This window comes from Papio anubis, chromosome 14, assembly GCF_008728515.1.
Source record: "Papio anubis isolate 15944 chromosome 14, Panubis1.0, whole genome shotgun sequence".
NCBI lineage: Eukaryota > Metazoa > Chordata > Mammalia > Primates > Cercopithecidae > Papio > Papio anubis.
This window is the reverse complement of record NC_044989.1, coordinates 28038673-28061683: the sequence shown is the minus strand read 5'-3', so window position 1 is coordinate 28061683 and position 23011 is coordinate 28038673. Positions and strand designations below refer to the sequence as shown.

The 23011-nt window shown below is 42.4% G+C and overlaps 1 protein-coding gene across 15 annotated transcripts in view; it reads right to left on the bottom strand.

Annotated features, from left to right (window-relative positions):
- Window positions 1-23011, bottom strand: part of BABAM2 (BRISC and BRCA1 A complex member 2) — a 456088-nt gene that overhangs the window by 72869 nt on the left and 360208 nt on the right. The window contains exon 12 of one of the 15 annotated variants that reach the window (XM_021925241.1): window positions 20793-20971. The exons of the other annotated variants lie outside the window; for them this stretch is intronic. Within the exon in view, the coding sequence (XP_021780933.1) occupies window positions 20871-20971 (101 nt within the window). The 3' untranslated portion in view covers window positions 20793-20870. Of the gene's footprint in view, window positions 1-20792; window positions 20972-23011 lie in introns of those variants that run through there. 15 annotated transcript variants of the gene reach the window in all.

Sequence of the window (23011 nt, the reverse complement as noted above, 5' to 3'; positions counted from 1 at the left end):
CAAATGATGCAATATGTGATACATACCAAAGAATACTTGTAATACACACTTAAGGTCTGAAACATAGCGGAAAAACAGAACATGACTGAATCTACACTCCCTCTCAGAACAAAGACATGAGCCACGAGCTGAAGCGACCTTGCCATCCCTCCCTCTCTATTTTAGTCTCCCTGCCTCTCTCTCCAGAGATAATCACTGTTCTAAAATGACTGTTTATCACTCCTTCATTTTTGTTTGTTTTTTAGAGACTGGGTCTTGATAGGCTAGACTCAATTTCCAGGCTCAAGGTATCCTCTTGTCTCAGCCTGCCAAGTAGCTGGGACTATAGGCATGTGCCCTGCGGCCAGGACACCTTCACTTTTTTAGAAACATGGCTTTAATGCAGATTTCTATATCCCTAATAAATAAATGGACTAATTGTCTGGTTTTGCTTGTTTTTCAGCTCTTTATATAAAAATTCTACCGTGCGTCTCCTGGAACTTGCTTTTTTTCAGTCAATATTAGGGTTCTAAGATTTCATCTTTATTGTCTATAGATACAGTTTGTCATTTTTACAGTTGTATAATAATGTAAACTTGACACTATTTATCCATTCCTCTGTCAGTGAACCTTTGGGTTTTTGGGTTTCTTCTAGTTTCAACCCCAACTAGAGATACTGCCATGATTATTCTTGAACATGTGCTCACCAGCAATTCTTCCTTTTCCTCCTGGGCATAGCCAAACAAATTTTGCAGCCTTCCTGCAGTGAGGTGGAGCCAAATGACTAAATTCTGTGTGTTGGAGAGATAAATGCCACTTCTGGGCCTGAACCCTATGGCCCCTCCCATGCTGGCCTGAAGAAGAGGGTGCAGTGGAGGATGCTGAGGCCATAGGAAATGGTGGAGCCACTAGAGAGAGAAGCTGGTCCCAGAACGTCTGCGAGAACCAGAGTCCTCCTTTCATCCATAATGACCACCACTGAACTGACAGCACAGGAAATAAACCTTTACTGTGTTAGCCACAGAGATGGGGGTTGCTTGTTATAGGTGTTAGACTTTCCTGATAAAACCTCCATTTCAAAATACATTAAAAGTGTGTGTGTGTGTGTGTGTGTGTGTGTGTGTGTGTGTGTCTAGTCAGTGTAAATGAAGCAAGAGCTGGGCCTGGGGGTGGGCTCTGCCTCATGCATTTATGGGGGAGTGAGGGAGTTGTGGAGATAAAAGGCACCAGGAAGGATCTCCTAGTGGAGCTGTTCTGCCTCTTGATTGCGTCAATGTCAGTATCCTATCCTGGTTGCTGATATTGTACTACAGTTGTACAAGATGATACCATTGGGAGAAAGTGGGTGAAGGGTACACAGGATCTTTGTATTCTTTCTTTCTTTTTCTTTTCTTTTCTTTTTTTTTCAAGACAGAGTTTCACTTTTTTTCACCCAGGCTGGAGTACAGTGGCATAATCTGGTCTCACTACAACCTCCGCCTCCCGGGTTCAAGCGATTCTCCTGCCTCAGCCTCCTAAGTAGCTGGGATTACAGGTGCCTGTCACCACGCCCAGCTAATTTTTGTATTTTTAGTAGAAATGGGGTTGTACCATGTTGACCAGGCTGGTCTCGAACTCCTGACCTCTGGTGATCCACCCGCCTCGGCCTCCCAAAATGCTGGGATTACAGGCATGAGCCACTGCACCCGGCCTTTTGTATTATTTCTTACACCTACATGTGAATCCACAATTATCCCAAAATAAAAAGTTTTAATCATGAAAGACTTACATGGTAAATATGGAGAAGTATTAACAAAACTATGAAAGGTAGTTCCTCCCTTGTTTTTGGAACACATAAATAAAGTGGCTTCAGGTACAGAGGACAGCCCTTAGATGTGTGAAAATGCCAACCTTTTACCCTTGGTTTCCTCACCTTAAAAACAAGGACAATACCTGTCCTACCAACTTCATGGGGTTTGGAGAAGATCAAATTAATTAAGATGATAAATGGGAAAGTACTTTGAAGTGCTATAAGATATTACTAACATCGAAGAGACAATTCTAGTAACACTTTGGGAATGACAGAGGATACTATCAATCCACTTACATTTATGAGTGAAGAAGAGCTGCAAAGCTGCAGGTGCTGAGCCTTTGTATTAACTCAGTGACCAAGATGGAGGGGAGGTTAAGAATTGCACATTCATGGCAATAAAATATCAAAAGCACTTGCTGCAGGTGCAGATAGGGTGTGTAACATGCTACTTTGCATGTCAGAAAGAAGAAGGTTGGCCGGGTACGGTGGCTCATGCCTGTAATCCCAACACTTTGGGAGACCCAGGCAAGCGGATAATCTGAGGTCAGGTGTTTAAGACCAGTCTGGCCAACATGGCAAAACCCCATCTCTACTAAAAATATAAAAAAAGGCCGGGCGCGGTGGCTCAAGCCTGTAATCCCGGGAGGCCGAGACGGGCGGATCACGAGGTCAGGAGATCGAGACCATCCTGGCTAACACGGCGAAACCCCGTCTCTACTAAAAAATACAAAAAAAACTAGCCGGGCGAGGTGGCGGGCGCCTGTAGTCCCAGCTACTCGGGAGGCTGAGGCAGGAGAATGGCGTAAACCCGGGAGGCGGAGCTTGCAGTGAGCTGAGATCCGGCCACTGAACTCTAGCCTGGGCGACAGAGCGAGACTCCGTCTCCAAAAAAAAAAAAAAAAAAAATATATATATATATATATATATATATATAAAAAAATTAGCCGAGCGTGGTGGTGTGGGCCTGTAATCCCAGTGACTTGGGAGGCTGAGGCATGAGAATCACTTGAACCCAGGAAGTGGAGGTTGCAGTGGGCCAAGATAGTGCCACTGCTCTCCAGCCTGGGCAACAGAGTGAGTCTCCAACTTAAAAAAAAAAAAAAAAAAGAAGAAGAAGAAAAGTAAGAATATGCACTTATATTTATTTTATTTACATAAAGAAACTCTGAAAGGCCTAATTAAAAAAACTAACACAAGTGACGAGAAGAACAAGGCAGACTGGGAACAGGTGGGGATGGGACTTTGCCTATTGTGTATTTAAAAAATTAGGTGAATATACTGCAGATTCAAACCTTAAAATAAAAAGGTACATTCTTAGAGAGGGTCCCTATATTTTGTACGTGGGGTGGGGAGGGGCAACTACTTTTTGTTTTTCTCAAAGGCTTAGCTCCAAGAGTATAGAAATTAGCTGAGTATTATCACTAGAGTGTACATGTGTATGTGTATGTGTGTGCACATATGTGCATGTGTGTATATGAATAGGACTGTACATGGTGGAGAATTCTGGTCAAGCCCTACCTCCTTCCCATCCCCCAAAGCTGGCAATGCCCAGGAGTCATGGAGGACCACTGGAGCAGCTACTCTTGCTTTTCAGCTTTCTGCCCCTTAGGCCATTTTGGTTAAGAACACCAATTGATTTAATTGTGTCTTATTTTTTTTTTTTTTTTTTGAGACAGAGTCTCGCTCTGTCACCCAGGCTGGAGTGCAATGGCCTGATCTCGGCTCACTGCAACCTCTGCCTCCTGGGTTCAAGTGATTCTCTTGCCTCAGCTACCCAAGTAGCTGTGATTATGGGCATGCGCTGCCATGCCCAGCTAATTTTTGTAGAGATGGGGTTTCACCATGTTGGCTAGGCTGGTCTTGAACTCCTGACCTCAGATGATCCTCCTGCCTCGGCCTCCCAAAGTGCTGGGATTACAGACGTGAGCCACCACGCCCGGCCTAATTGTGTCTTATATAGGGAGACTGAGGCTGATCTAACACACTTTATAGGGCAAAACTAGATCAGAATTAGAAGCCACGGTCCTTACTCCCACTCCTTCCCTGTGCCCACTGGTCAGTACATCCTTGGGTCAAACGTGGATTGAAAAACTAATGCTATCTCTGAGTAGCAAAGTTAAGTCTGGGTTGTTTCAAAGGACTTTCTAGTTGTTAGAAGAATCAAACTTGAAAAGCTGAAATCAAGAAGCAATTCTTTCAGATTGTGTTGGTTTTCCGTAGCCCCCATGACCTCTGGAATAATGGAAACAATGAATGATGTTGGGGTAAACTGTCTTTGAACATTAGCATGTAAAGTCTTTGTGTTTACTCTCTGTGGAGTCCACTGAGTCTGCAATTTTAGGCTGTTCACCTCCCAGAAAAATGGGTCTTTTGAAGTATTTTGTCCCCTTGGTTAGAGGCCAACTCAGCATGTTTTCATCTTCTTGTAAATACAGTGTTCAAGCACCATCCCATCCAAATGGGTTCTACCTTCTCATTGACTGGTTGTGGTGGAACAGTATGAACTGAGGGTTTTGGCCCACTCCATTCTTCCAACATAAAACAAAGGCTATGCCATTTGGAGATGCTTTTGTTGCGACCACAATTCATTTCTGAGGTCTCAATCAAACAAAAGCTCAAGGATAAACTTTGCAAATTCTTTTTAATTTGCCTGACATAGGAGACAGTTTATAATACATATGAGGTTTCCAAGCATATAGCCAAATAAAAAATGAGAAATATTAGCTTAGCCAAAGAGCTTTTTTTTTTTTTTTTTTTTTTAAAGACAGGGAATCTGTGTATATAAGACTGTGAGTTCCTCAAGAAAAGGAATGTTCCATTCCGCCCTGTATCTTTAGTATCCAGTATGGTATCTGGCATAAAGAATTTGCTTACTTTCAGCTCTTACCTGGGAGTATAAAAAAGGCAAACCCCATCTCTACAAATGTTAAGTCCTATAAACTAAATAAGATTCCATGTTTAACCTGAAAGCCAAGCTGGAAAGACTAGTATAGAACTAAATTTATATCTTTATTGGAAAACAAAGCTGAAACGAGACAAAGGTTTAGAGCAGAAATTGATGGGTGGTTGGCATTTAAAAATCTGAATGTAATTGCTAGTTCTCTGGCCTCAATCACACTGACGGATTCCTTTTGGCAATTATCTTCACTAGGCTTGCCTGTATGCAAAGTTTCTGATTACTGGCAGGTACTATGGTTTCCCTGGAGACGGGGGAATTGTTAATCCACCTTTTCAACACTGGGAGAGTTCAAAAGACTCATAGTACAAAGAGAAAGTTCCACAGTTGGGAGCATCAGAGGTAACAGTGGAGAGTCCCATAGCACCTCATTTGCAGAAAGGAACTAGAAATTAGGATCCCTACCCACCACGTGCTCTGAGGTTGGAATTCTGACCATATACATGTGTAGGGTCTGGTAGCTGTTACAGAAGAGACAGTACAGTTGTACTGTGCCCCCCAACTCCTTTCAAATCATGCCACTTACCCAGAAAGTGGTACTATTTTATGGCACACTAGGAAAATGGGTAAGGCTGGCAGAGGTCACTCACTGTGCGCTCCCGCTCCCCCAAGGACTGAAGAGGTCAGCAGCCTATCTGTAACCTATCCCTAACCCATCAGTGTGCCCCAGCACATGGACTGGGAAGCTTTAGTAAACTGCTTAGAACAAGAGATCTGGAATCAGATGGTCTTGGTTCAAATGCTCTGTCCTTCAGCTACTAGCTATGGGACTTCTGGCAAGTTACCCTATCTCTAGGTGCTTTTTGTAAAATGGGGATAACTAGTAGCCCAACCTCACAGGGCTGTTGAGAGACTTATATGGAATTATTGTATTTAGCACAGTACTTTGCATATAGTAAATACTCAATAAATTATATTATTTATGCATAACAATGGTATTATTATTATTAATACTAATAATCCCCTCCCCTCTCCTCCCCTTTCTTTTTTTTGTTTTGAGACAGTGTCTTGCTGTTACCTCAAATAAGTGGAATCATACCATATTTTTTCTTTTGTGAGATAAATTGCTTCACCTTTCACCTACCGGAGGGCAAGGGTTCAAGTTTCCCCAAAGGTCATTCTCAGTTTAGAAGTTACTCCCCAAAGCCTCTCTCAGTACATCCTAGATCGGGTCATCTCAGGAATTTGGATCACCTCTTTGGGAGGAAACGTGTATCAAAAAGGTTTCGAGTTCCAGGCCACTTCCTGTCCAGTGTGACATGTGACTGAACAAAAGAGTTCAGTCAGGCCAAACAGTTCAACACCATCTGGATTGGGGACAACCAGCGGTTTGCAGGTTGGAATGGACTCTAGGTTAAGCTGGTGAGAGCCTCCACCACACCTTTGTTCTATGTGAATGTTCTCTCATTTATTCTTTAACTGGATGTCCACAGGCTCCTAAAACTCATTATATCCCTAACGGAGCTCAACATCTCCAAATCTGTTCCTGCTAAAGTAATCCCTGCCTCAGATGATGGCATCATCAGCTACCTAGATGCCTAAAAAAGAAATCTGGGGATGATCCTATTTCTTTTCTGTCCCTCATCTTCTACTTGGGATCAATCACAAAGTTTTTCGAGTTCTAATATGTTTCTTACACATTTTTCTTCCCCTCTGTCCCTACTATGACTCCCCTAGTTCAGGTCTAATCTTCTTTTGCCTGGACTGTCTTTTTAGGTCCCTGGTCTCCATCCCAAATCATCTTTTATGTAATACCAGAAAAGTCTATTTTTATAAAAGCAAATATATGCCACTTTTCTGCTCAGTGCTCTTCAATAACTCCTTGCTATCCTCAGGATAAAGTCACATTTGTTAGCCTGCTAGGCAATGCTCTCTGTGTTCTGCCCTCTGACTGCCTCTTCAGCTTAATCTCTTACTACTTCTTGGGGTCCACTAAACATTTAGGAGACTGGAAACCATTCTCAGGTCCTCACTTCCACTCTAAGATTTCTTCCCTCCGTGCGTTTGTTTACGCCAGGCCCTCTGCTTGGAATGATCTTGTGGCCCTCCTCCTTTACCGTGTTGGGTGACCCTTCACTGTATCCTCATAACATCTGGTGTATGCCTAGACATGCACTGTAAGTAATATTTCATTGTTACTTTCATATGTTCATTTTCCCCACTAGATTGTGAGCTATTTCAGAGCGGGTATCTTTCATCCTGGTATCCCTGAGTCTTGACAGCACCGGAACCAATGCAGGTGCTCAATACATGATGACCAAAGAGATGAATCAATACACACATGAATAAAGTATTGCATAGGTCAGGTCTGGAGGCCACTGGAAGGGAGGGAAGGGAAGGGGAGGAGAGGGGAGGGGAAAAGGAGGGGAGGGGAGGGGAGAGAAAGGAAGGGAAGAAGGAAGGAAGGACAAAACTCACACTGGAAAGGAAAAAGTAAAACTGTCATCTGCAGATGACATGATCATGTACATAAAAATTCTAAGGAATTTACTAAAGGTCAATACACAAAAGTCAATTATATTTCTATGTATTAACAATGAGCAATTTGAAAATGAAAATTTTTAGTCTGGGTGCAGTGGCTCACGCCTGCAATCCCAGCACTTTGGGAGACTGAGGTGGGTGGATCACTTGAGGTCAGGAGTTTGAGACCAGCCTGGCCAACATGGTAAAACCCCGTCTCCACTAAAAATACAAAAATTGGCTGGGCATGGTGGTGCATGCCTGTAATACCAGGTATTTGGGAGGCTGAGGCAGGAGAATCGCTTGAATCCAGGAGGTGGAAGTTGAAGTGAGCTGAGATTGTGCCACTGCACTCCAGCCTGGGCAACAGAGTAAGACGCCTTCCCCCCCACCCCCCCCCCAAAAAAAAGAAAGAAAGTGAAAATTTTTAAAAACTTCATTCATGATAGCTTAAAAATATACTTAGAAATTAATTTAACAAGAGATGTGCAAGACCCATATATTGAAAACTATAAAACATTGCTATGGGAAATTAAAGAAGATTGAAATAAATGAAAACATACACCATGTTCATGAAAGGGAAAATGCAATTCTTTCCAAGATGGCAATTCTCCTCAAATTGAGGTACAATAGATTCAATGCAATCCCAATCATGCTTTTTGTGAAGAAACTGACAAGCTGATTCTAGAATGTATAGGGAAAGGCAAAGGATGTAAAAGTCTAAATAATTTTGAATACAGAAATACAAAGTTGGCTGGGTGTGGTGGCTCACAACTGTAATTCCAGTACTTTGGAAGGCCGACGTGGGTAGATCACCTGAGGTTAGGAGTTCAAGACTCTACTGGCCAACATGGCAAAACGCTGTCTCTACTAAAAATACAAAAATTAGCCGGGCGTGGTGGTGGGCACCTGTAATTCCAGCTACTCAGGAGGCTAAGGCAGGAGAATTACTTGAACTCGGGAGGCAGAGGATGCAGTGAACCAAGATTGCACCACTGCACACCAGCCTGGGTGACAGAGCAAGACTCCATGTCAAAAAAAAAAAAAAAAAAACAACGAAAAGAAATACAAAGTTAAAAAACTTACACTACACGATTTCAAGACCTACTCTAAAGGGAAAGCACAGGCACACAGATCAATGGAACAGAGTAAGAATTCAGAAGGCTAGGCGCGGTGGCTCACGCCTGTAATCCCAGCACTTTGGGAGGCCGAGGTGGGCGGATCATGAGGTCAGGAGATTGAGATCATCCTGGCAATGGCGAAATCCCGTCTCTACTAAAAATACAAAAAATCACTCGGGAGGCTGAGGCAGGAGAATGGTATGAACCTGGGAGGTGGAGCTTGCAGTGAGCCAAGATCGCACCACTGCACTCCGGCCAAAGCAACAAAGCGAGACTCATCTCAAAAAAAAGAACCATGTCCCTTACCTTATACCATATACAAAATTAACTTGAAGTGGAACACAGACCTACATTTTAGAGCTAAAACTAGAAAGTTCCTAAAAGAAAACATTTTAAAAATTATTTGTGAACTTGGTTAGACAAGAATTTCTTAAGCAGGACATAAAAAGCATGGCTCATAAAATTTAAAAATGATAAAATTGATTCCATCAGAATTAAATTTTTTTTGCTCTTTGAAAGACACAATTAAATATTCTCAACTAATATTTGCAGAACAGGGAACTGACAAAGGGTCTGTATCCCAATGTATAAAAAACTCAACTCAAAAGTAAAAATAACAGCCCAATTAAAAAACAAGAAAAACTGCCTGGGCAGCATAGCAAGACCTCATTTCTACAAAAAATAAAAAATTAGCCAGCTGGGTGTGGTGGCTCACACCTGTAATCCCAGCACTTTGAGAGGCTGAGGTGGGTGGATTACAAGGTCAGGAGATCAAGACCGACCTCACCAACATGGTGAAACCCTGTCTCTACTAAAAGTACAACAATTAGCTGGGTGTGGTGGTGTGCGCCTGTAGTCCCAGCTACTTGGGAGGCTGAAGCAGGAGAATCGCTTGAACCTGGGAGGTGGAGATTGCAGTGAGCCAAGATCCCACCACTGCACTCTAGCCTGGGCGACAGAGTGAGACTCCAACTCAAAAAATAAAAATGAAAAAAAGAAAAAGTAATTAGCCAGGTATAGTGGTGCATGCCTGCAGTCCCAGCTCCTCAGGAGGCTGAAGTGGGAGGAACACTTGAGCCTGGGAGGTAGAGGCTGCAGTGAGCCTGATGGTACCACTGCACTCCAGCCTGGGTGACAGAGCGAGAATCCGTCTCAAAAAAAAAAAAAAAAAAATTAGCTAGGCATGGTGGTGCATGCCTGCCGTTCCAGCTGCTCAGGAGGCTGAAGTGGGAGGAACACTTGAGCCTGGGAGGTAGAGGCTGCAATGGGCCTGATGGTGCCACTGCACTCCAGCCTGGGCGACAGAGCAAGACCCTGTCTCAAAAAAAGAAAAGAAAAAAGAAAAAGACTTAAACAGATGCTTCACAAATTAACTTACCTGAATGGCGGATAAGCATAGGAAAAGATGCTCAACATCACTAGTCATTAGGGAATTGCAAATTGAAGCCACAATGAGATACTATTATATATCCTATAATGGCTAAACTTAAAAAGAGTGACAATATCAAGAGTTGGAAAGAATGTGGAAAAATTAAACTCTCACACACTGTCAGTGAAAATGTAAAAAGTGACAGTCATTTGCAAAATAGCACAGCAGCACATCACTGAGTTAAAGTACGTTTACCATAGGGCCCAGCATTTCCACTTCTACATTTTTACCCAAGAGAAATAAAAGCATATGTCCATACAAAGACTTGCACTTCAATTATGTTCAAGGAGAACTATTCTTTCTTTCCTTTTCTTTTTATTTTATTTATTTATTTATTTTTTTGAGACATAGTCTCGCTCTGTTGCCCAGGCTGAAGTGCAGTGGTGTGATCTCAGCTCACTGCAACCGCCACCTCCCGGGTTCAAGCGCTTCTTCTGCCTCAGCCTCCCAAGTAGCTGGGATTACAAGTGCCTGCTGCCATGCCAGACTAATTTTTGTATTTTTAGTAGAGATGGGGTTTCACCATGTTGGCCAGGCTAGTCTCGAATTCCTGACCTCAAGTGATCCGCCCACCTCAGCCTCCCAAAGTGCTGGGATTACAGGCATGAGCCACCATGCCAGGCTTCTTTTCTTTTTCTTTTACTCTGTAACCCAGGCTGGAGTGCAGAGGTATGAACAAGGCTTACTGCAGCCCTGACCTCCTGGGCTCAACCAATCCTCCTACCTCAGCCTTCTGAGTAGCTGGGACTACAGGTGCATTCACCACACTGGGCTAATTTTTAAATTTTTTTGTAGAGAAAGGGTCTTGGAATGTTGCTCAGGTTGGTCTTGAACTCCTGGCCTCAAGTAATCCTCCCACCTCAGCTTCCCAAAGCACTGGGATTACAGGCCTGAGCCACCGAGTCTGGCCTAGCATTATTCTTAATAACTAAAACTTGGCAACAAATAAAATGTTCAGCCTCTGGTAAATGCATAAACAATGGAATGAAAAAATGAAATACTACTCAGCAATAAATGAGAACAAAACATTGACACACACAACACCATGGATGGATCTCAAAAACATTATACTAAGTAAAAGAAATCGAATACAAAATAGAATAAACTAGAGAAACAGAAAGTGGTCAGCGGCTACCTGGGGCTGGAAGTCAGGGGAAGAGACCAACTGCAAAGCCTTACAAGGCCTTTTTTTTTTTTTTTGAAGCAGAGTCTTGCTCTGTCGCCCAGGCTGGAGTGCAGTGGTGCCATCTCGGCTCACTGCAAGCTCCGCCTCCCAGGTTCACGCCATTCTCCTGCCTCAGTCTCCCGAGTAGCTGGGGCTACAGGTGCCCGCACCACGCCTGGCTAATTTTTTGTATTTTCGGTAGAGATGGGGTTTCACCTTGTTAGCCAGGATGGTGTTGATCTCCTGACCTCGTGATCCACCCATCTTGGCCTCCCAAAGTGCTGGGATTACAGGCGTGAGCCACCACACCCGGCCACAAGGACACTTTTTAATGTAACAGAAAATGTTATTTGTCTTGATTGTGGGGCTAGATCTATGCCTGTATATGGTTGCCAAAATTTAAGCATTCACTTAAAATGGTAAATTTTACCGTATGTAAATTTTACCTCAAAAAAAATGGGAAAATGTACTCTATGAACTCATGAAAGTTGAATCTGTGCAGTTGGTCAGTATACAATCTGCAAATGGAAAAGTCATTAAACCTCAAATCAGGGCATTATTTTCTGTTATTTTCCTTATGCTGAACATTAGTCAGTACTTCAGGCCAATACGAGATGCCAACAGTCCGATACTGGACACGTATTGCTGTAAAGCACTTACCTGTCCAGGCTGGGTGTGGTGTCTCATGCCTGTAATTCCAGCACTTTGGGAGGCTGAGGCAGGTGGAGCACATGAGGTCAGGATTTTGAGACCAGCCTGATCAACATGGTGAAAACCCGTCTCTACTAAAAATAAAAAAATTAGCTGGGTGTGTGTGTTGGTGTGCGCCTGTAATCCCAGGCTGAGGCAAGAGAATCGCTTGAGCCCAGAACACAGAGGCTGCAGTGAGCTGAGATTGTGCCATTGCACTCCAGCCTAGGTGACAGAGTGAGACTCCATCTCAAAAAAAAAAAAAGAAAAAGTGAGCCATTCAAACATATGAAAAATACTTAATTGAATTTTAAGAAACTTCATTTCTAGTCCTATTCTTCCACTAATATCATGCACGACCTTGGGCCAGGTACTCAGCCAATACCTCAGTAAATGATAAGAGTTTTCAGAAATTCTCAATCTGAAGTCCATGCATCTCTCTTCACTGCCCCTGAAAGCGTCCTTGGATTCAGGGCATCTGGGAATTTGGATGGGAAAATGTGTATCTTTACACATTTTCTTCACATAAACATGTATCTTTGTTTTTACAACCTTTAACTGAAATTTAGCATTTCCTTCAATTATGGATATAGGTTACAATCTGCAACGGCTTTAGCAGTAATAACTTTGATAGAAATCACAGGAATTTTTATATTAAATTGTAAGTGTTGCCCATATCTCAAAATATTATTTATATTTATCACATTTCAAAATTATGGTGGTTATTAGATTTGCTACTGGATATTATTATTTAATGTGTTAACAAAGAAGCTATGTATCTGCTAAAGAAATGATATTTCTGATTATAGATACATCTCTATATCATAACTTTTTAAAGACTTGATAACAGGTTCCATATAATTGGTTTCCTTTTCAGCACAGTATATTTTATTTTAGGCAAAATACCTTGTTCTACAGAATGGATCCATGGAATTCACCAAAAGAATCTTTCTCACACACACACACACACACACACACACACACACACACACACACAGTTTAAAACTTCTTAGCTAGGCCAGGCATGGTGGCACACACCTGTAATCTCAGCACTGTGGTACAAAAATTGGCTGAGTGTGGTGGTGAACACCTGTAATCCCAGGTACTCTGGAGGCTGAGGTGGAAGGATTACTTGGGCCTGCGAGGCCGAGGCTGCAGTGAGCCAAGATCATGCCACCACACTCCAACCTGGGTGAGCAAGTGAGACCATGTCACAAAAATATAAAAACAAAAAAAACAAACAAAAACTTCTGAGTTAGATGGCCTCTAACCGTCCATTCTAGTGCTAAGAATTCTATTAAAAACTGGTATAAAGACTGGATGGCAGCTGGGCGCCGTGGCTTATACCTGTAATCCCAGCACTTTGGGAGGCCAAGGCGGGTGGATCACTTGAGGTCAGGAGTTCAAGACCAGCTTGGCCAACATGGTGAAACCCCACCTCTGCTAAAAATACAAAAATTAGCTGGGCATGATGGTGCAAGTCTATCATCCCAGCTACTTGAGAGGCTGAGTCAGGAGAATCGCTTGAACCCAGAGGGCGGAAATTGCAGTGAGCCAAGATTGCACCACTGCAATCCGGCCTGGGTGACAAAGTGAGACTCCATCTTAAAAAAAAAAAAAAAAAAAAAAAAAAAGGCTCAGATTCTAAATGAAATAACTAAAAACACTTTTTCTCTTCTTTTCTAAATAAAGGCTTTCAAGATTCACGGATTCTTACTTGTTCGTATCCTGATTTGAACAAAGTAAGTGCTAAAAAAAACCTCACGTTTGAGACAAACGGGGAAATTTGAACACAAACTGGGTATTAGGTGATATCAATTAATTAGATATCATAATATTACCGTCAATACATCTTTTTAAAAAAATCCTTATCTGGTCTGGGTGCAGTGGTTCACGCATGTAATCCTAGGACTTTGGGAGGCTGAGGTGGGAAGTTCATGAGAGGCCAGAAGTTTGAGACCAGCCTGGGCAACATAGTGAGACTCTGTCTCTATGAAAATTTTTTTAAAGATTAGCTGGGCATGGTGGTGTGAGCCTAGTCCCAGCTACTCTGGAGGCTGAGGTGGGAGGTCCCTGAGTCCAGGAGTTTGAGGCTGCAGTGGGCTAGATGATCACTCTACTGCACGTTGGCCTGGTCTACAGAGCAAGACCCTGTCTCAAAAAAAAAAAAAAAAAAAAAAAAATTGAAAAAAAATCCTTACCTGTTAGAGATACATAGTGAGGTATTTAAAGGTAAAATGATATTTCCTTTGCATCAAAATATGCAGGAAAATAAAAAATTAAAAAGGAGGCAGGATGGAAGAAACAAGGTATTCAAACTGTGATATGGGTGATAGTGGTTCACTATATTTTTCTTTCTACTTTCACGTTTGTTTGAAATTTTTACTATAATTTTTTTTAAAATTAATAAGTTCTCAGGACAGATCCAACCCACAGAAATGTCTGGATTGTACTCAGTTAAAAAAAACAAAAATGGGCTGGGCGTGGGCATGCTGGCTCATGCCTGTAATCCCAGCACTTTGGGAGGTCGAGGTGGGAGGATCACCTGAGGTCAGGAGTTTGAGACCAGCCTGGCCAACATGGTGAAACACCGCCTCTACTAAAAATACAAAAATTATTCGGGCATGGTGGCACATGCCTGTAGTCCCAGCTGCTTGGGAGGTTGAGGCAGGAGAATTGCTTGAATCTGGGAGGCAGGACTGGAGTGAGCCGAGATCAACAATGAAGAGGATGGAAAGGAGTGTGCAGTTTGCCACAGTTCCTACTCCTCCAACCGTCTTAGAACCTGGGCTACTCCCATATCTAAATCACCTCTTCCTCAGGAGGCATTTGACCTTGTAGGTTAACATGAACTTGTATGACAAACCATTATAATTGACCACATTCACTATGTCTAAACAGGTTAAATCACATTTTTGGTAATCAGTAGCTCTTTCATTCCTTAATAAGCTGCTTAGTTTTGTTCTTTCAATGGCCAGAAGTGAATCCCTACCTGGAGCCAGTAGTTTGTGCCACAGGACAGGGGATTATAAATGAACAACCTGTTACCTCCACTGAGGAACAACTCCAGCTTCATGCCCCGTTGCCTTCAGATCAGTAATGTCTTTGCTGAGACATGCACTCCATTCCTGAGAGATGAGACAGTCTCCACATCTCTCTGACCTGTGCATGGCTGCAGACATTGACCCTCTGCTCTTGTTCTTGGGGCTAAGAGGGTCTCTGTGAAGCTCTAAAGGCTTTTGAAATTCATCACACATACTTGGGGATACTGTCGAACAATTATCTGAAACAGTATAGTAATGCAGTTTAGCACATGGGATCTAGAATCTGTTCCTGGATTTAAACACTAGCTCTGTCATTTAATCTTGCTGTGCCAGTTTTGTTATTTGTAAAATGGGTTATTCTGGCAATTAACCTCAGAAAGATGTTCTGCAGATTAAAGAACATAACATATGCAAAGTACTGAGAACAGTGTCTAGAGCATGGTATGTACTCCACACAGTTTTTCTTTTTTTTTTTTTTTGAGACAAAGTCTTGCTCTGTCACCCAGGCTGGAGTGCAGTAGTACCATCTTGGCTCACTGCAACCTCCACTTCCTGGGTTCAAGCGATTCTCATGCCTCAATCTCCCAAGTAGCTGGGATTACAGGCGTACACCACCACACCTGGCTATGTTTTTTTTTTTTTAAAGTAGAGACAGGGTTTCACCACGTTGGCCAAGTCTTGAACTCCCGACCTCAGGTGATCCATCTGCCTTGGCCACCCAAAGTGCCAGGATTATGGGCATGAGCCACCGCACCCAGCCTTCACTCCATACCTATGAACTGTTATGACTATTATTTTCAACTACAGCAGAAGCTCTGGACCAAAATATAATAATGCCCATGCTTCACCAATGTCAACAGTACTTTAATATTAATTCTAAGAAAAGGTTACACTGAACTAGATCAATAACATAAGAGCTACTCTGTAAACAGCTTCCTTTCTTTCACTGGGTAAGATGAGTTCTTGAGTTATAGTTGTTAATTTGAAAGCATGTCAAAAATCACTGAGAAGTCAAAATTGCTAATTTTTCCAGACCTTTCTTTGTCAGACACACTTGCTTTAGCAATTACTTAATCCAATAATTACAACTGAAAAGACTCATACAAGGTATACAAGAGGGTACAGGGGAAAAATTCATTGCATGATTGTGCGAGTGATTTACAACCTTCTTCCTTCAAAGAAGTCCTTTAAGGTCATTAAAAGGGGTCACGTAATTCTAAGGTATTATAATGAAGACAATATTCCCAGTGAAGATTAATCCAGTAAATTATCAAACTAGTGTCAGAAATTACAAAACAGGCTTTCTGGAAGTAAACTCTAAAGATGAAACAGAAGTTTCAATTTGAGTCAAAAGAGTGACAGTGGTTGCTGAAGGACTGGAACTCTCTGAATTGTAAACAGGGTGAAGGGTGTGCTTGTGTGTATAATCAAGATGAAAACCACTTTGCCTAGTAGAGCTAACCATTTTCAAGGAAGTCTCAGTATAAAAATTAACCAAAATGTAAAAGTATCTAAAGGACTCAATAGTTCTCATAATTAAAGCAAAAAGACATTTAGTAAATTTTCTTTTCTCTTTTTCCATATTCTTTTATCATTTAGAACAATATTAGAGAACTGATTGGTTTGATATTTTGTTGATAATTAATTTTAGTTCCTGTTGTTTTGATAGTTTTTTTTTTTTTTTTTTTGAGATAGAGTTTCACTTCTCTTGCCCAGGGTGGAGAGCAATGGTACGTTCTTGGCTCACTGCAACCTCCGCCTCCTGGGTTCAAGCGATTTTCCTATCTCAGCCTCCCAAGAAGCTGAGATTAAGGTGCCACCACGCTTGGCTAATTTTTGTATTTTTAGTAGAGACAAGGTTTCACCATGTTGGCCAGGCTGATCTCAAACTCCTGGCCTCAGGTGATCTACTCGCCTTGGCCTTCCAAAGTGCTGGGATTACAGGTGTGGGTCACTGCACCTGGCCTGATAGTTATTAATACTAGAAATGATAAATTACTAAGAATCTTTACATCTGATATGAGGTAAACATGGTAATTCTAAAATAATAGTACACTTTTTATAGACTTGACTTGAAACAAATTCTAACACATAGCATTGTGGTTTTTGATTATTTTACTGATTCTGATTTGCTCTTCAAATATATTCCTTTATATAAAGATGTGATCTGTATCCAAAGAAGTAAGCAAGTTTTGAGCAACATCACCGTTTTGGTTTTACCGATTAATGTAGTAGCCATCTTGTTTGTTGCATGCTAAATATTCTACAACATAACACTTTCTGTAGCGGGGAGATGAAAGTCTACCTCACTTTGCTCAGGAACTCAGTGGCTGCTACTACGACAGCTTTGTGTTTTAGTGGTGAGGTGACAGTGCGACAGCAATGCAAATAATTTCCTTGGTTATACTAGGAATTGGAGAGCCTGACAAAATCAGAGCTTGGCAGAAGCATTTTGTAGCAATAAACAGAAGCTTCTCATTTTTACTTAAAATTTCAAAAGCTGTCCTGATTTCTAATTTATTGGCCTTGATTACAGGCCTATAAGGAAAGAATTATTTAAATGACTACCAGAATTAGTCTGAAGTTGTTGATTTCCTCTGGCTTTAAAAAAAAAAAAAAAAAAAATCTTACCAGAAACTGTGTTCTCTGAAAAACAAAATAACTGTTTTCCATACTTAATGTCAACTTAAAACCAATGAATGAACAAATGAACAAATAGATAGTTAAAGTTAAATACAGAAAGAATAATACTAAGACATCTGTGTGAACATCAGTCATTTAAAATAAAGAAAAAAATCAGAGTAAGAACCCTTACCATTCATTAGATTGAATAAACACTGCCACCCCAGCCCCAATCCATTGTAACAGCTATGAAATGGAGGAACACAGCAATCAAAGCCTTGCAAAGATACACTGGAAATAATGCGCAGGGCAAAATCCAAAGAAAACTTTTTTTCTCTTTTAAAAATATAAGACTGTGGCTGGGCGTGGTGGCTCATGCCTGTAATCCCAGCACTTTGGAAGACCATGGTAGGTAGATCACGAGGTCAGGAGATCGAGACCATCCTGGCTAACACGGCAAAACCCTGTCTCTACTAAAAATACAAAAAATTAGCTGGGAGTGGGGGCACATGCCTGTAATCCTAGCTACTCAGGAGGCTGAGGCAGGAGAATATCTTGAATCCGGGAGGCGGAGGTTGCTGTGAGCTGAGATCGCGCCACTGCACTCCAGTCTGGGTGACAGAGCAAGACCCCGTCTCAAAAAAGAAAAAAAAAAAAAAGATTGTTTATAGCAATGCCAGAAAAAGTTATATTGTTGTGTTTATATTATAATACATACAGATGTAATATATATGACAATTAATAGAACAAATAAGCGGGAGGAAAAGGAGCAATGTTGTTTTATTTTACCAGAATGAAGGCATTATTAATCTTAAGGCAATTATGTTAAAGATGCATATTGTAATCTCTAGAATAAATCACTAAGACAGTAACTCAACATTAGGTAGCTAAAAAAAAAAGTCAATAAATGCCCTTCCCCTTACTCACTGCGTTCCAGCCAGGCCTGCTTAAGCAGAGCTCTTCACTGCCTCAGGGCTCAGGGCTTTTGCACAGGGACTCCTTTCCCTGGAATCGCCTTCCTTGGCTGTCTGAATCACTGCTAAGGTCTCAGCTGAAATGTCACCTTCTACAGGAGGCCTTCCCTACCATCGTCACAGCAACTCCTTCTTATTCTCTATTCATAGCCTTTTACTTTGTTCCATCATGCTATTTGTCACTGTCTGAATTTATATATTTGTTAAGTTTACATCTTTATTGTCTGTTTTTCTCATTAGACTTCATTAAGAAAGAAAAGAAGCTGGGTGTGGTGGCTCATGCCTGTAATCCCATCACTTTGGGAGGCTGAGGCAGGTGGATCCCTTGAGCCCCAGATGTTTGAGACCAGCCTGAGAAACAGCAAAACCTCGTCCCTACATAAAATTAGCTGGGCGTGGTGGCGCATATGTATAGTTCCAGCTACTTGGGAGGCCGAGGTGGGAGGATCACCTGAGCGCAGGAAGTTGAGGCTACAGTGAGCCATGATTGCACCACTGCGCTCCAGAGAGGGAGAAAAAAGACCTCCTCCAGAGCGAGACATGTAACACAGGAGCTCTCACATAACTGTGTCTTGCATAAAGTAGACAAGTCATAAAGTATTTGTTTTAAAAATGCCTACCATTGTACTTCACCTTGATCTAATCTTTTTTCTCATCAACTAGACAAGAAGTTGGCAAACTTCTGTGAAGGGTCAAATATTTCAGGCCTTGCCGGGCGCGGTGGCTCAAGCCTGTAATCCCAGCACTTTGGGAGGCCGAGGCGGGTGGATCACGAGGTCAGGAGATCGAGACCATCCTGGCTAACATGGTGAAACCCTGTCTCTACTAAAAATACAAAAAACTAGCCGGGCGTGGTGGCGGGCGCCTGTAGTCCCAGCTACTCGGAGGCTGAGGCGGGAGAATGGCGTGAACCCGGGAGGTGGAGCTTGCAGTGAGCCGAGATCGCGCCACTGCACTCCAGCCTGGGCGACAGAGCAAGACTCCGTCTCAAAAAAAAAAAAAAAAAAATATTTTAGGCCTTGCAAACCATAAACTGTCTCTGCGGCATATTCTTCTGCTTGTGTTTTCTAACAATCCCTTTAAAATGTAAAAGCTACCCTTAGGGCAGGGCGCGGTGTCCCACGCCTATAATCCCAGCACTTTGGGAGGCCTAGGTGGGTGGATTGCTTGAGGCCAGGAGTTCAAGATCAGCCTGGGTAACATGGTGAAACCCCATCTCTACTAAAAATACAAAAATTAGCCGGGCGTGGTGGCGCATGCCTGTAGTCCCAGCTACTCGGGAGGCTGAGGCAGAAGAATCGCTTGAACTCAGGTGGCGGAGGCTGCAGTGAGCCAAGATCACACTACTGCACTCCAGCCTGGGCGACAGTGAGACGCTGTTTAAAAAAAAAAGCTATCGTTAGCTCAAGGCCCTATAAAAACAGGCTGACATGGGATTTGGCCCGCAGGCTGTAGTTTTCCAATTTCTGTGCTATGTCACTGTAAGTATCTTAAGGTCAACTCTGAGTTATGTACTTATATCCCCTAATACCTTGCATAGTACTGAGCATGCAGTAGGTTCTTAGTAAACTCAGAACTCAGTTAAGTTGGAGGTAGAGGAAAACAAGAGAAAAAAGTGGTCAAATTTGGTCTAACAGGAATTTTACCAGGGAGACAAGGCCTACAGTCCAGGCTGAATGACTCAAAGGGTCATTTACCAAAGATGTATAGGTAATGGAAAAAGACAGCTTGTCATACAGTCACAAATCTCAACACTCAATTGTCTCCCCTTCCAAGTATCAACTCTAGTCCCGTAGACAGCTGCCTCCTTGTGTGTCTACTTACAGTGCAGCTGACTGGGACCCACGAAAAAAAAGCATGTAGTTTTTCCCCAGAGCATTTTTTTTGTTCTGTTACTTCACCTTGCTATCTGGTTCTCTTCCCATGCTGCATTCTGAAAAGCTACTAGTGGATCAGGCGCGGTGGCTCATGCCTGTAATCCCAGCACTTTGGGAGGCCGAGGCAGGTGGATCATCTGAGCTCAGGAGTTTGAGACCATCCTGGCCAACATGGAGAAACCCTGTCACTACTAAAATTACAAAATTAGCCAGGCTTGGTGGCGCATGCCTGTAATCACAGCTACTTGGGAGGCTGAGGCAGGAGAATCGCTTGAACCCGGGAGATGGAGGTTGCAGTGAGCCGAGATCCCGCCATTCCACTCCAGCCTGGGCAACAAGAGCAAAACTCCGTCTCAAAAAAAAAAAAAAAAAAAAAAAAAGAAAAGAAACAAAAGCTACTAGCTTAAAGGTAACATCTACCTCCCGAGGTAAGCATAATTTAGCAAATATGGAACTGCCTATATAACTGCTATGAAAAATTCTTAGATGATGGCCAGGAAAGTTTCCTAAAAATAGTTTCTGGATGGGAGCAAGTTTCTGATCCTGCTACAGTTCCAAGATTTGAGACATGCTGAAAATGAATGATGTAAGGAAGGAATAAGTGGATGGAAATGCTCCATGGACACCGTCATGGCCACAGTCCCCATTCCTGGAACTGCCAGAATGCTAGGATGTTGCCGTACCTCCTGAGAGATCCCAGAATCTGTGCAATGCTTTTCCTTAAGGCAATCTGCTTTTTCAAACTCTGGCAAAGTCTGAGGTCAGAGCTGTCTGTCACAAGAGAAGTGCCTCTTTCCTCTAGCATCCAAAATGTGCATAATTATTGCCAGGAGCTGTCCTATCAATAGCAATCTTCCTGGGCCTGGGGAGAAGAGGGAGGAAGGGGAGAACAGAGATGATATTTCATGTCCTGCTGGGTCTTCAACCTCCATGAAGTGGTAGAGGCAGCCACAGGGGAATGGCTCTATTTCCAGGCACTTCCTTCCTCCTTTTCACCTCTTGAGATCTCAGAATAATTCACTGCAATGTTCTTTGTTAAGTCTCTGCCACCTCATATTCCCCTCCCCATCTTCATGGAAGGGAAAAAAAGGAACAAGTGGTCCCTTGGGCATTGTAACCAAGCCAGCAGATGCTTCCAAAGGAAGGTAAGTGTCAGATGTTTAACTGCATGACTAAGTAAAACACATTATCTAACCAAGCTTCACTCTGAGGTAGCAAATCCTATATTTTAGATAAGAAAAAAGGAAATGGGTGAAAATAATTTATTTAAAGACAGGCTGCGAGTGAGTGATGGAGCAGGAAACAGCATCAAAGTTCTTTGATTCACAGGCAGGGTCTTATCTGCCAGAAGAGCCAAGAGTGTGGTAGTGATGCTAGGAGACAGGGACCAAACAGCCGGGGGAGAACAGGAATAAGAGCCCCAGGAAACACTTTGGAAAAAGTCAATTAAACAATTCCCAAGGTTCCGGGTAGCTGTTCTAATGAGTGCCTGGGGGGTCTATGTTTCTGAAGAAGGTAATTCAAAATGAAATGAAAAGATGACTTTGGGACTCAATTCTGCACGTCTGATTTGGAAAAGCTAAGATAGAAAGGCGGAGAAGGAGCTGTAAGAAATACTGAACACATGGTACCAAGGAGAAAATATGCTGTGGGGAATAGACCTTCAAAAGCAACAGCAATAGCTACAATACTGAATGTACTGACAAAAGAGTTGGCAGAAGCTGAGAGGTGAATGTTCTTTTATCCCTGACCATCATTGCAAGTGACAATTTCTTCTTGCTAGCAACCACTAGAATAGTCATCTTTGAGCTGCATGTGGAAAACATAGGTTATAACTGAGCAATGCCATGAAATATATTTTTCCCCTTATTCTGATATGATCTGACATCAACAGAAAGTAGAACAACGTCTAGGAGACCAAAGATTCAGGAAAAAGACTTGGGCTATTATGTCACTTTGAGATGAAGGAACTGATTGAAGCATTCATCTTAGTGTTTGCAATTGTCCTGCTGTGATGGAGTTGTCCACAGCCACTCAGGAGGCATGAGACCGTCACCACCATCATTTGAGGTAAGGCCCAGGTCCCTCTTGAGCTGAGTTAGGATAATCACACCAGACAACTTTCCCAAGTCACAAGAGATATTAGTAAATTAAGGAAGCAATCAAGATCTGCCGCCGGGTCATCAGGTTAGAGAAAGAATCACTGGGACCAACGTGGTAAGGTAAAGTGAATACAGCAAGTAGGAAGTGAGATTTCACAAAGGAATTAAGCCTCAGAATGCCAAACCAAAGCACGGATATATAAGGTCAGAATCAAAAGTGGTGGCTGCAGTACCAGTGTTCAGCTCAGATTAGCAGGGCCATCGAAGACTGAGCAAAGAGGAGACTGCCAGGAGGCCTTGATTGTGGGGCTTCCTCCTGACCTGGCCCCACATTGTAGTTTATGGTGGTGACAAGGTGCATGACAGCTTGAAAAGTGGTGGTTGGTGGGCAACACCTAAAGGCAGAGGGGCCCATCTCCTTAAAACTGTGGCCTGCGCTCCATGATCTCCATGTGAATTTTACCAAGATAAGGTTTTACTTAGAAGTTTTCTTCTTCCTGCCACTATGGATGTTTTATTGGTTTCTTCCCTTACTATCTATTGGTCTGCAATCAGGTAGAAAAATGAACTGAAGAACTATTTTAACCGAAGCAAATCACAACGAAGAAGGTAAATCTGCTGCAGAAGGAAAATCCCTTGAAGTGTGTATCTTTATACTGTCTGATGCCTTTGGCTAAATATAGCCGAAGTCATTCCTCCTGCAGTAGTTTATTGAGGCATAGGGTCAGTTCTAAAAGCCATGGGTTTGAGTGAAGTCAATTCAAACCCACTGCTTTTCTCTAACTCGAGCTGGGAAAGCT